This window comes from Macaca mulatta, chromosome 8 (assembly GCF_049350105.2).
Source record: "Macaca mulatta isolate MMU2019108-1 chromosome 8, T2T-MMU8v2.0, whole genome shotgun sequence".
Taxonomy (NCBI): Eukaryota; Metazoa; Chordata; class Mammalia; order Primates; family Cercopithecidae; genus Macaca; species Macaca mulatta.
Window position 1 is genome coordinate 109,161,094 of NC_133413.1, and position 14,988 is coordinate 109,176,081.

Consider the following 14,988-nt stretch of genomic DNA (forward strand, 5'->3'; position numbering starts at 1 on the left):
CCAAGCCACACATGTGTTTTGTACTAATGTTCTATTTTGCAATAAAAAGTTTTTTTTAATAGCAGGTTACCAGCACACCTGAACATTTCAACACCTAAAAAAGGCTAGATATGTTTTCCATTCTCTACTCTGAGTGAAAACAATAGGATAAAAATAGAAATCAGGCCAGGCATGGCGGCTCATGCCTGTAATCCCAGCACTTTGGGAGGCCGAGGTGGGTGGATCACCTGAGGTCAGGAGTTCGAGACCAGCCTGGCCAATATAGTGAAACCCCATCTCTACTAAAAATATAAAAATTAGCTGGGCGTGGTGGCAGGCGCCTGTAGTCCCAGCAGCTTGGGAGGCTGAGGCAGGAGAATCACTTGAACCCAGGAGGCGGAGACTGCAGTGAGCCAAGATTGCGCCATTGCATTCCAGCCTGGGCGACAGAGGAAGACTCCATCTCAAAAAATAATAATAATAATAGAAATCAGTGAGCATCATTTCCTCCCTACCCACTTTCTCTTCTAAAGGAACCACTTAATATCATATTTTAGGCCAATCAGATTCACTTTCTTGGGATTCTGAAATTCCAAGAAAGAGATTTATAGATATCCAAACCTGTTCTTCTCCCAGTCTTTCCTCATTCCCCAAGTTGTTTCAACCCAAAACATAGGAGCCAGGATTGATACTTTTTTTTCTCCTCATTCCCCACATCTAGTCTATCAGTAAGTCCTTCATTTATAACTCCAAAAATCACAAATCTCTCTACTTCCATCTCCATTGACTCTACCATCTCAAACCACAAACTATTCAAATAGTTTCCTAACTTGTTTCTCTTTTATTCTTAACCCTCTACAATCTACTCTACCGAAAGCAGCCAAAAGGATCTTTTAAAAACATAAACTGCTTAAAATCATGCTTAAAAACCTTTAACGACAGCACACAGAGCTCTGACTTAAATCCAAATTCCTTTCCATGGCTGGCATCATTGAATCCGTGCCCATGTCTCTGACCTCATCTCTAGCCACTGTCCTCTTCTCCAATCCAGGCACATTGGTCTCATTTCAATTCCTCCCACACATTAAGCTCTTTCCCACCTCCAGGCCTTCTCATAGCTTTCCCCTCTGACTGGAATACTTTTCCCTTGCTACTCACATGGATAATTTCTCAATGTCAGGTCACAACTTAAATATCACCTTCTCAGAAAAGCCTCTGCCAACTGCCCTATTAAGCAGGTTCCACCATCTTTCTCTACACACTACTTATATTTTTCATAGCTCAAGCTCCAACAAGAGTCTATGTTATTATATACGAGGGCAAGGAGCCCACCTGTTTCATTCACCAATGAGCATCTGGAATATGGAAAACAATTAATAATTACTGAATGTATGAATAAATGAGGAAATGAAGTAAAGGCTGAATGCCAATTTTGCCATGAGTAGTGATCAGTAAGTAAAGAAAGCCAGTTTTCAGAAAAAAGAGAACACAGCAACACAACAGAGAAGAGGAGACTATGTGGCTTGGTTCCAAAAACAAAGAGTCAAGAAAATTAGCTGCCAATTATAAATTATAAATATATGTGTGTGTGTGTGTGTGTGTGTGTGTGTGTGTGTATCAAGATAGCAGAAACATCTGAAAAATTTACTCAATTCACCTCTTCACTAAGATGTCTGGTATTATATAAATCTATAAACTAATTCAGAACTCAAAATAATACTACCTAATTATCATTAATGTTAATACTTTGTAATTCTCATTTTGCTATGAGTCATTTTTCAAGATATACTCCTATGATGTACTTTCAGAAATTCAAGGTAACCTTCATGTCGATATTCATAGTATGTATGCAAGCAATGAACATTTTTGAGACCGGGTCTTGCTCTGTTGCCCAGGATGGAATGCAACCACACGATCATGGCTCATTGCAGCCTCAATCTCCTGGGCTCAAGCAATCCTCCAGAGCACCTCTACCTCCCATTTACATAAACGTGTCGGTCTATACTGAGTCTCAGTATCAATGATTATTTTTTTGAAAAAATGTTGAAAGCCAGTAATATATGATGGCCTGAATTGTTTATAGAGTCAACTAAAGACTGAGTTTCTCTAGTTGACGTGCAACAAAAGTTTGTTTACCAGAACTATTGCAACTTTTATTGTCACACTCCTTCTATCCAAGAAGAAAGAGCCAACTGACTGTTGCCATCAGCAGGGCCTAAAGCAATCCTAATCAAGTCAATGCCACCCTAAATTAACCAAGAAAAGCCAAAGGGAGGACAGCAGATGCTTTAGGGACCAAGTTGTTAATTCAGAGATGCTCCTGTTTGCTTGGTTCTTTTCTTTTCCCCTTGGACTAACTACTTTGAAAATTGGAAATTTTCCCTAGGGCCTTCCTCTAAGACTGCTGGGTTTTTAAAGGGTTCTTAGAGTTCATCTTCTCAAAGAAAACTCCAGCTCTCTATTTAGTCAATCTCTATGATATACACACAATTTTACTTTCCAACATTCCAAGGAAACATAAATTAGGAATATATACATAAAATGACATCCACCCTTCTTCTCCCTGCAATATCTTCGTAATATTCCTACTATCTACTTAACTGGTGTGTTGCTTTGTCTCACCCACTTCCATTCATGAGCACTGGGAGTTACCTGCTCTCTCTCTCCATTCCTAATTCCTGGCCTGAGATCCGGGCTACAGATGCTACAAGTTGATGTGGGCTCTTCATGCTGAAGAACTCATGAGTACTTTCTACTTAACTCCTCTATATTCTCAACCCATTACCTTTGCTTTTTCATTCCATAATAATCTATTTTCTGATGGGTAATCCTTCCAAACATTCATTTGCCCTTATGAAATTAGTGTTTTCTTGCTTTCCATTTGTGTGAAGGGACCCTAATATACGACTTCAACCTTCAACTTTATTTCCCCCAAACTACCCTTTCACACTATTAAAAATAATAATAGTAATTTAAAAATTGGGACAGAATCCAACTATAGCTTAAAGAACTCTCCTCACCTGTCTTGAGAGTAAGTATGCTTCAATAGCTTATTCTTTTACTATCCTTTTAGTGTTTTCATTGTTCAATGCTAACCTGTCCTCCAACTACACCTTAATCAACGAATTATACATTTTAAATAACAACTAACGCTATAATCTATTTGAGGAACAAGCCTATCTGGTAAAGTGTCTCTCTCCAGCAGTGATATTCTGTCCTCTCTTTGACAAGTATTAAATATATTCTCATGCTGCCCACCTATCTATCACAGAGACCTACCTCCCTTCCATGAAGGTTCCACCTGGTGAAGAGCCTATGTTTTCTGGTCATTTACCTTTCTACCTATCAAAGCTGGACTATTATGTGGTCATTCTTCTCTCAGCTAGCAGTTCCCCTACAAAAACTCCAATAAATTTGGCAGTGTGCTGTGGCTCAAGCCTGTAATCCCAGCACTTTGGGAGGCCGAGGCGGGTGGATCACGAGGTCAGGAGATCCAGACCATCCTGGCTAACACGGTTGAAACTCCGTCTCTACTAAAAATACAAAAAAATTAGCTGCACGTGGTGGCGGGTGCCTGTAGTCTCAGCTACTCAGGAGGCTAAGGGAGGAGAATGGTGTGAACCCGGGAGGCGGAGTTTGCAGTGAGCCAAGATTGCACCACTGCACTCCAGCCTGGGCGACACAGCTAGACTCCGTCTCAAAATAAAAAAAATAAAATAAAATCCAATCAATTCCATCTAACCAAAATGCTAATTAATAATCATTTAATAAAGGAGAGCCCAACTTCTTTACAGTACAGTACAGTGGACCAGTACTGGTCCATGGCCTGCCAGGAACCAGGCAGCACAGCAGGAGATGAGTTATGAGCAAGCATTACTGTCCTTGCTCTGGGCTCCAGGTCCTGTCAGATCAGCGGTAGCATTAGATTCTCATAGAAGCGCGAACCCTATTGTGCTGTGCATGCAAGGAATCTAGGTTGCATGCTCCTTATGAGAATCTAACTAATGCCTGATGATCTGAGATGGAAGTTTCATCCTGAAACCATTTCGCCCACAACTAAACCATCCGTGCAAAAATCGTTTCCTACTAGACTGGTCCCTGGTGCCAAAATGGTTGGAGATCTATGATTTAATGGATTTCCCTTCCCAGAGGGAAATCCTTTTAATAACGACTTTGGCCAGCCTGGGCAACATGGTAAGATCTCATCTCTACAAATAAAAAAACAAAAAAAAAATCAGGTGTGGTGGTGTATGTTTGTGGTCCCAGCTAATCGGGAGGCTGAGGTAGGAGGATCACCTGAGCCCAAGGAGGTCAAGGCTGCAGTGAGCCATGATTGTGCCACTACACTCCAGCCAGGGTGACAGAGTGAGACCCAATCTCAAAAAAAAAAAAAAAAAAAAAAAAAAAGTTAAAAAGAAAAAAAGGACTTCTGAAGACCTCAGTGACAGATATGTTAAGGAAATCTAAGGAATCTAAAAACTACTCTGGTGCCTCAAGTCAGTGACATGGGTGACCACATCTATTGCCTATGTTTAACACAAACCTTGTTAAGGAGACCAAATCAATGAATGTGAGGGTGAGAGTTGCCTTAAAAATCATCTAGGTCTCTGAGTCATGATTCTTGAACTTGGCTACACACTGGAATCTCCAACTCCCAGAGAAGATACCCAAAGAAGCAAATTTCAAAGTCAGTGACAAGGACAGGCCTAATACCCAGGCCTAACATTATGTGCTGATATGTGTACATACATACATATATATACACACATGCATACACACATAAATATATATAACATACTAAAAATATAAAGGCATGTATGGGAAGGACAAATATCCAATTCATGGCAATGGTTACCTTTTGGGGGATGGGAAGGGAGTGTAATTGAGAAGAAATACACGTGGTGGCGTCAAATGTATTGGTAATATTTTTATTAATAATGTTCTCTTTTTTTGTTTTGTTTTGTTTTTATTTTTATTTTTGTTTCTTTGAGGCAAGGTCTCACTTTGTCATCCAGGCTGGAGTGCAGGTGGCACAATCACAGCTCACTGAAACCTGCCACTGCTGGGCTCAAGCAATCCTCCCACCTCAGCCCCACAAAGTGCTGAGATTACAAGGCATGCACCACCGCAGTAGGCCCTCTTTATCTTTTGGATGTCTAAAATTTTGTAATAAAAAAGAATAAAAAGATGGTATATAATCAAATGGATACCATGTTATGAATTCAGTGAAATATCTCAGGCTAGAAAGTACTCAGAAAACATACTTGATGAGGTAGGCTTTGAAGGAAGAATAAAACATAGATTATTCTTCAGGCAAAAAGTAACACAAACTTTTCTAAAGGAAAAGTGTGAATAAAGGCAAAGCTGGGAGTACCCACAGCCTATAACATAAATAAAGAACAGTGGGGGCCAGGCACGGTGGTTCACGCCTGTAATCCCAGCACTTTGGGTGGCAGAGGCAGGTGGATCACCTAATGTCTGGAGTTGGAGACCAGCCTGGCCAACATGGCTAAACCCTGTCTCTACTAAAACACAGAAATGAGCTGGGCATGGTGGCACCCACCTGTAATCCCAGCTACTCAGGAGGCTAAGGGACGAGAATCGCTTGAACCAGGATGGTGAAGGTTGCAGTGAGCCGACATTGCACCACTCCATCTCAAAACAAAACAAATAAAACAAAACAAAATAGTTTTGAAAACCACTGGACTAAAGTGCCCAGCTAGAAGGTACTGCTGCAATTCAAAAGTGAGGGTCATAAAACCATGGAATGGGTTTTATGGGGTAGTACTCTTGAGAAAGAAAAGAGAAAAAATTAATCCACCAACTTTTCAATAGAAAATTTGATAGGCTGTAGTGACAAACTAGATGGGTTAATGAAAGAGTAAGACCTACCTTAAAAAATGAAAAATGCCAACTGAGCAGCAGCTTCTAGTCATACCCGAACATCAACAACATCGATAAGGCCATGTAAAAGTCAGCACTAAGGAAGTGTTATTCAAGGCAGAAAAGCAAAATGGCACTTTTATAGGCATTATGAGCAGAATAAGCAACAGAGACCAGGAGATTACAGAAAAAAGAGGACCACTACATCATGGAATAAGAAAGAGAGTTTCGAAAAGAGCCATCACTGTATACAATGAGAGGGTGCACAGCCTTTGTAGCCAATCAGATGCAGAATTCTGGCACCTTCTCTACTTGATCAAGTTATTTAGCCTCTTTGAGCCTCATATAATAAAGAAAACATAAGTTAACAACTAACACTGTTGAACACATAGGGGCTTCGAATATATTGGTCAAATTTTATTTCTTAAGCTCAGTTGTGATACATAAATATTTATTAAATTAGACCCCATTATCTTTTGTTGTTTTTGTTTTGTTTTTGTTTTTTTTTTTGAGACAGGGTCTTACTCTGTCCCAAGTGCTTTACATATCACCTCATTTAATCCTCACAATACATTTCCACAGATGGAAAAATTAAACTTAGAACTAGCATAATAAGTAGCAGTGCCAGGATTACTATTTCTTAGGATTTAAATAATGTATATTTAAATTTCCTGGCAAACAGGATGACCTCAAAACGAGTAGCTATATTTCATTATTAGGAGATAATAATCAATAGGGACAAAACTGCCAGTAATTCCTGTCATAGCCTTCCATGTGGCAAACTCCCTCAACATCCTCATCTATAAATTAGGATTAATGCCTATAATCCAACCTACTACATAGGGTTGCTGTGAGGATTAAATATTATGAATACGAAAATTCTTAAAATGTTGAGACATTCAAATATAAGGGATTGCTGTCACATACCTTTTGCCTTTTCAAAATGCCTTTGTGGCATTTTTGTTCACTACTTCAAAATAAGACTCTCTGAATAAGCTAAAAATAAGTATGTTAAATGTGCAACCACCACTTTGAAAAGTATAAATCACCACAGAATTACCGCCTACACCTGCCCCTGACTCCTCCAGGTTCTCTAATGTCTCTACAAGGGCAAGGATTCTCTTACACCTATAATGAAACTCTGATAACTTACAGTACAGCTAATCAATAGAGAGCTGCACTTCAATTCAGTTGCTCCAACGGCCTATTGTGTTTTCTCAGAAGTGCTCCTTACAGTTCTTCCAGAAAAGAAAAAAGTGCCCAATTCTCTTATATTGTATTAAAACGGTGCCCAGTGAGTCGAATGCAGGTAACTTACGAAATGCTAGAAAATAATCTATCAGTTGACTTACTCAAGGGCTCTGACAGCAGGTCCCTTTTGGAAACTCCTTCACGACTCCCCCCTTTTTTCACCTGAACAGATGGCTTCCAGGCCTCAAGGTTCACTTGTCTAGTCATACAATTCACAATAGCCCCCAAAGTTCCTACCTTTTCAATTATCCTACGTTCTTGAACACACCTTTCATCTAAAGATCTCCAGCTGTCAAAGCAAACGATCTCTTTAATCTTCACAACAGCACTATCTGAGAGATTACTATCCTTATTTTAAAAGTTAAAAATGAAAGACTGAGTAAATGTTTTAGCAACAACAGACAATTCGTTAACTCATTCTTGGGGAGAGAGGAATGCATATTATGAACTTCTGTCAATGGACAACCTAGATTTGGCTTCCTAACATCATCACAAATATTAGCTCAAACACATCCCACTCTTGTATGCACACATTTCCAACACAGGTATCAAAGATTAAATATAAACCATTAATAACAGTAAATACCATACCAAAGCAGCACTATTTTTACACGCAAATCTATATTGGGGGAGGGGGTTCTAATTTAAACTTCCCACTGTCTTGAATCCATAAATACTTTTGAACTTGAGGGGTTAGGCGGAGGAACACCTGTCAGAGCAGCACATCCACAATGTTTTACAGACTGTGTAGCTATTAATATTTAATTCCTTAAGCCGTAAGCAAACCACCTTCTCAAAAAAAACAAAAGGCAGTATTATGCAGAACATTTGACAAGAAAGTCTACGTGGTTGTAAGAAGACCAATAATTCCCTGGTTTTAAGTCTCCCAGACTTTGTGAACTTGCTACGAGGGATCACCCCACCCGCCCCGGGAGGTCAGGCCGCAGGGAGCCCGGCGCTGCCCACCCGACTTTCCACGCGCCAGGCCCGCCGGCCGCAGGGGAGGCTCCGGCTCCCACTCCCCTCAGGCCCCCTCGCCCCGTAGACGGACTCGGCGGGACACTCGGACCCGCCTCCCGACCTCGGCGCGCCCGGCTCAGGGCCCGGCGGGCAGGGAGAGGGTCGCAGCAGGGCCTGGCCTAGCCACCCCCGCCCCGCGGCCGCCGGCGCCGCTTCCCTCCTTCTTCCCGCTCCCCGATTCGTTACCTCTTAGGCGCCGGCGGCTGCTCCATGGCGGCCGGGGGCAGAGAGAGGGACCTGGTGGACTGCGAAGGCCGAAAGGAGGAAAGGAGACCGGGCACCGGCTGGCCGAGCCTAAGGAACCACAGAGGGAAACTCTGGGAACTCGGACCAACTTTCCCGTAACTCCGCGGCGGATCTCCCTCCCGCTTCGGAGCGCTGCTCCTACCGCCCCGCCCCCGGCCGCCGGTCGCCTGCCTACGGCAGCGGCCCAGAGAAGGTGGGCGGAGCCGGGCGCCGCGGCGGGGGGCGGAGCCTGCCGCGGCCTGGGCTGGCGGGCGGGGCTGGTGCCGCGGCGGGTGGGCGGGGCTGGTGCCGCGGCGGGTGGGCGGGGCTGGGGACGAAGGCCGGGCTGACCCCAGAGCCCCGTGACCGGGAAAAGGAGGAGGTTCGGCTAGAGCGAGGGGGCGAGGCCGGAGCCGCTCTAGCCTGGGGAAGGGCGAGTCCCTCCGAGCTGGCCCAGTGCTCCGCCCCTCGCTTGCCCTCGATACGGTTTTCCCCGATCCAATTTGACTCATTTCTTTGGCTTTCCCAACGATACATCCAAACATCGTGTGAATCCGTTTGAAGTATTACTTTCTAACTGCCCACGCTTCCCTCTCTAGTTCTGTTTATAATTATCGGTTATGTTTTTCCCCCAGCCATTTGGCATGTGTAGGCCGCAGTACTAGGGATACTTCTGGAAATTCTTGTTTGATTTTTATTGTAGACAAGCTCCTCGCTACATTTCACAATAATTACATCTAATTACCGAGAAAATAATTAATGCAGTGAGATCTCTCGGTGATCTCACTGAACCAAACTGAACCAAATTCAGTTGCACTGGGTCCTTGCAGCTGTCCCATTGGGTAACCTGGCAAGCCTGCACAAATTATGGTGACAAGAAGAATACTCAAGAAAAGTGTGCTTGGTTCCCTCTTTGGTCCTCTCCCCTAACCTGATCCCAGTAGTCCTCATCCCATTGTAATTTGACCACTGCATGCATCCATATTGTGGGTATACTTTTAACCTTAAATTCCATGTATAGATACCTTTCACATAACAATATACAGCTGCTACATGAGTTTACCTGTTTTTGTCAGAAATTGTCAAGATGGGCCGGGCGCGGTGGCTCATGCCTGTAATCCCAACACTTTGGGAGGCCAAGGCGGGCGCATCACTTGTGCTCAGGAGTTCAAGACCATCCTGGCCAACATGGTGAAACCTCGTCTCTACTAAAAATACAAAAGTTAGCCGGGCGTGGCGATGCGCCTGTACTCCCAGCTACTTGGGAGGCTGAGGCAAGAGAATCACTTGAACCCGGGAGGCAGAGGTTGCAGTGATCCGGAATTGCGCCACTGCACTCCAGCCTGGGTGACAGAGCAGACCTTGTCTCAAAAAAGAAAAAGAAAGAAAGAAATTGTCAAGATGTAGAGTTATAAGAATTTTCTTGGCGGTTAGAACAATAAATATGAAGATAATGCTAAATAAAGGAAATGAATTTGAAGAGAATGTTGAATAATGTGAATATTTGCCCAGATTAAACTTGACTGTTAGCAGCTAATACAAGTTTAGTTTAGTCCTCTTGTTGCATTAAGTTTCACTATGTAATAAACTTACATTATTTATTTTCAAACCATTATATTCTTCCCCAAATTTAGTTATTTTAAGGCCATTCATTTTTGAAACTCAAATTATGAGAACAAGAAAAAGGGTTTTTTTGTTTTGTTTGTTTGAGACAGGTTCTCACTGTCCCCCAGTCTGGAGTGCAGTGGTGTGATCATGCCTCTCTGCAGCCTCAACCTCCTGGGTTCAAGCAGTCTTCCCAACTCTGCCTCCCAAGTAGCTGGGACTACAATGCCCGGCTACAAAATTTTATACTTGTTTGCATTTATTAAAGATCCACAGTCTGACTGTTCAGAAATAACAGGACAACAACAATTTTAAAACCTAATATTTAAAATGTTAAACCTGAGAAGAATCTTTGAAATTACCCCACTCTAACCCCCTAACTCTCATCTTCACTTCCATGGCATACTCCCATCTTTTTTCTTTTTTCTTTTTCCACTCTTGTTGCCCAGACTTGAGTGCAATGCCGTGATCTCGGCTCACTGCAACCTCCGCCTCCCTGGTTCAAGAGATTCTCCTGCCTCAGCCTCCCTAGTAGCTGGGAATACAGGCACCCACCACCATGCCCAGCTAATTTTTTGTATTTTTTAGTAGAGACAGGGTTTCACTATATTGGCCAAGCTGGTCTTGAACTCTTGACCTCAGGCAATTCACCCACCTCAGCCACCCAAAGTGCTAAGATTACAGGCATGAGCCACTGTGCCAGGCTCACTCCCATCTTTTTGTGTTTCATCAGAGAAACCTCTTGAGGAAGGCTGGGCGAGGTGGCTCACACCTTCAACCCCAACACTTTGGGAATCCAAGGCAGGCAGATAGCTTGAGCCCAGGAGTTCGAAAACAGCCTGGGAAACATGGTGAAACCCCATCTCTACAAAAAAAAAAAATACAAAAAAGTAGCTGAGCATGGTGGTATGCACCTGTAGTCCCAGCTACTAGGGAGGCCAAGGTAGGAGGATTGCCTGAGCCCAGGAGGCCAAGACTTCAGTGAGCCATGATCAAGCCACTGTACTCCAGTCTGAGCAATAGAGTGAGACCCTGTTTCAATAATGAGAGAGAGAGAGAGGAAGGAAGGAAGGAAGGAAGGAAGGAAGGAAGGAAGGAAGGAAGGAAGGAAGGAAGACAGACAGAAAGAAAGAAAATAAATGATCTCTGAATTGTTTTATCAACTGTAATCTCCAGGGAGCCTTTCCCAGTCAAACCACCAGTACCATCACCCACTATCTGTCACATTTAAGTTGTGAAAGAGATACCCGTCTTGTATATATGTCCATAGCAGCCTATGTTGGCTTTTCTATGAAACTTTTCACACTATATTGAAGCTCTGTTGTTAGACTGTCATCCCAACCCAACTATGAGTTGATTGAAAGTTGAGCCATATCTTTATTCTCTATACCTTGCATAGCAAGTGCCTGATACATCGTAAGGGCACTGGGCTAGATAGCTTCCTTTTGGTCCTGCAGATTCATTCTCCATCCTTTTCCATCTGCTCTCTGCTCTGAGAGCTAACATGTATGGCTGACATCAGAAGCCCCTTGGCTTATGGTTGGGTCCAATGATAGACCCAGCAAAAGATCATCTGAGGGAGAAAGGAGGGTGAGGTCAGACTATTGGATGCCCTGGTTCCCTTCCTGTGAGGTGACCTAGGGCTAGCTGTGTTCCAGAGAATCATGGCTCTTTGCAAGGCAAATTACTCTACCTATTATCCCTCCTTCCCCTTGACCCTTTGGGCCTAAGTGTCATGGCTGCTCTCCTATTCCCTGGGTTTCTTCTCTATGTCCTGTGTTCCCCAACCTCAATCCTCAACTGATGCTTTGTAAATTAAACTCCTTCAATTGACCCTAATTTGATTGTACCTTCTAAAGGGCTTACGATCCTGACTCATACACCCATAAAGAATTGTGGAAGGAGGAGGAATACTATCAGAAAATAAATTTCTGAGGTCTTTCCTCAACTTGAAAAGGGAGAAGGCTAATAATTATCATACAACTCCAACAGGATCAGACACTTGGCCTCCATTTTCTTATTAAACCCTTAAAACAACCTTGTGAAGTAGTTACTTCCATTTTATATGTGAGAAAACTGAGGTTCAAAAGTGTGAAAGGAGTTACCTTAGGATAAACAGAATGTCTGTGTTCTAATCCAGGCCTTTATGACTCCAAAGCTGGGCCTCATTCCACTGTAGATCAGTCAACAAATATTTATTGAGCACTTAAGTATGCCAGGCACTGTTCTAGGTGTTGGAGATTCATCAGTAAAGAGACGAGATGACAAATAGACAAAAATCCCTGCCTTCAGGGGGTTTACATTCTGGTTGGGGAAACATAATAAGATAAAAAAAAGTACCTAATGGGTCATGTTAGAGATTGAAAACTGGTAAGGAAGAAACATGAAATGGAAAAAGGGAATATAAAGTGGAGGGGAAGAGGCCAGATGCAGTGGCTCACACCTATAATCCCAGCACTTTGGGAGGCCAAGGTGGGCAGATCACTTGAGGTCAGGAGTTTGAGACCAGCTTGGCCAACATGGTGAAACCCCGTCTCTACTAAAAAAATAACAAAAATTAGCCGGGTGTGGTGGTGGACACCTGTAGTCCCAGCTACTTGGGAGGTCAAGGCAGGAGAATTGCATGAACCCAGGAGGTGGAGGTTGCAGTGAGCCAAGATAGAGCCATTGCACCCCAGCCTGGGCAACAGAGCAAAACTCTGCCTCAAAAAAAAAAAAATAAATAAATAAAAATAAAGTGGAGGGGAAGTGATGAATTTCAGGTAGGATGGCAAAGGAAGGCCTCAATGAGAGAGTGACTAAGGAAGTGGAGGCCAGAGCCATGCAGACAGCCTGACTGTGAGGCCAAGGGAATGTTAGAATGTGAGGCCAAGGGAACAATAAGCGCTAAGGCCCAGAGGCAGGAGTGTGCCTGGTGTGTTGTGTGTTACTGAATAAAAGGAATTGTTTTTCTCCTGAATTATTCAGAAGAAGAAAAAAAAATGCTTCAAGCTTCTATTTTACTTTGTCTGTGGAAAACCAACCTGAAGATTCCAGGAGGAAAGCATAGAAGTCATCATTCAAACTGCAAATAAGAACATGAACAATGAAAGCTGCAGGAACATTTGAGATACAGATAGGGGTCACCCAGCTTCACTTAACTGTGAAAGTAAGGTAATCGGCCAGGCACAGTGGCTCACGCCTGTAATCCCAGCACTTTGGGAGGCCGGGGTGGGTAGATCACGAGGTCAGGGGATCAAGACCATCCTGGCTAACAGCGTGAAACCCCGTCTCTACTAAAAATACAAAACAATTAGCTGAGTGTGGTGGTGGGAGCCTGTAGTCCCAGCTACTTGGGAGGCTGAGGCAGGAGAATGACGTGAACCCGGAAGGCAGAGCTTGCAGTGAGCCGAGATTGCACCACTGTACTCCAGCCTGGGTGATGGGGCAAGACTCTGTCTCAAAAAAAAAAAAAAAAAAAAAAAAAAAAAAAAAAAAAAAAAAAAAAAAAGGAAAGTAAGGTAATCTGTTTCTGCTTCCATCAGCTCCATTTGGAATCGAGATTAAAGATACACTTTAATTATACTAGCAAACAGCTGATTACAATTCTCAGTTGAGTGCTCTAAGAGAAATGGGAGAGAAATTTGCAATTTGAGATCCAGTTCCTTTGAATAACAAAAAGCACATTCTTTGTAACTGAATCCGTACACCACCATGTTTAAAATATTAAGACAGAAAAAAAGTAAAAAAAATTTTCCTTGTCATACTAGTTGCAGCTATTCATTGAAACTACAACTTTGTATTTCTCTTAGGCTGGAGTGCAGTGGCACAATGAAAGCCCACTACAACCGTGAACTCCTAGACTCAAGGAATCCTCCTGCCTCAGCCTCCCAAGTAGCCGGGACTAGAGGCATCCACCACCATGCCCAGCTAAGTTTACTTTTGAGTTTTGTAGAGACAGGGGTCTCACTATGTTACCCAGACTGGTCTCGAACTCCTGGTCTCAAGTAATCCTCCCACCTTAGCCTCCCAAAGCGCTGGGATTATAGGTATGAGCCACCATACCCAGCCTCATTTTTATATTTGTTGGAAAAATAATATCAATTAACAAATGTTAATTAATCTTTTCTGCTATAATAAGGAAGAGTTTGGGGAAGAGAGAAATCTCTAATCAAATATATTGTGTAGGTTTTTATTTGCAGGAAAATTTAGAAATGTTTTCCTTCAAGAGGTAACTTCACAAAACATTTTCTCTTGATCTGTTTGTCTTTTCTAACTCAGTTTTATGGTTAGTTTGAAACTAGCATGTTGCATTTGAATTTAACCACTGTCCTCCTTTATCGTAACAATCTTAAACTATTATTTAACTTGTTTCTCAGACCACACTGCGAGCCTCTTGGGAATAAGGACAGTATCTTCTTCCTATTTGTCATGTCAGGAGTCTATCATAACTATTAGCTACAAGTAACAACTCAAAACGATTTTTAAAACAAGAAGCCTAGAAGGAGGTGTTTCTAGGTTTGAATAATTCTTCAATTTACTTCCATTTCTTGTTGTCAACTTAAGAATCACAAGGTTCATAAATTTTGAGTGGAGAGCTTTATTTCTTATAAAAGGTTGCAGCCTGCAGGCTGGCCATCCCACAATCTGGGAAGCATAGCCTCTGTCAGAAACTGGAAGCAGGCATTTTAAAGAAGGAAGAATGAGACGGATTGGCTAAGTGTACATATTCAATAGGTTATAGTGCCTCCCCTTTGTGACTACGTATATTCACAAAGGGAGACACTCATATGCACAATAAGCAAACATGCATATTACCCATGTACACTTTCGGGTGGAGACCTCAATTTACATGCACTAAAATTAAGCTGTATACTTCAAAAGGTGAAACTGAAAACACAGAGGCATCCTGTGTGCATCCTCTGTAAATCAGCCACAACCAGTCCATGGTGGTCACTTACCAGAAAGGAATGCTGGTCAGTTGTGTTGTTAAAACCACAAAAAAAAAGGAGTCCAGCAAGTCTTTCGAAAGGACTAGTTCCTGTT

General features: G+C 42.6%; 1 protein-coding gene across 5 annotated transcripts in view; it reads right to left on the minus strand.

Annotated features, from left to right (window-relative positions):
- Positions 1–8,494, minus strand: part of STK3 (serine/threonine kinase 3) — a 330,283-nt gene extending 321,789 nt beyond the window's left edge. For 4 of the 5 annotated variants that reach the window (XM_077942604.1, XM_077942603.1, XM_015145747.3 and 1 more), the window contains exon 1: positions 8,320–8,494. In XM_077942604.1, the coding sequence (XP_077798730.1) occupies positions 8,320–8,345 (26 nt within the window). In that variant the 5' untranslated portion in view covers positions 8,346–8,494. 5 annotated transcript variants of the gene reach the window in all.
- Between the last annotated feature and the right edge of the window lie 6,494 nt (positions 8,495–14,988).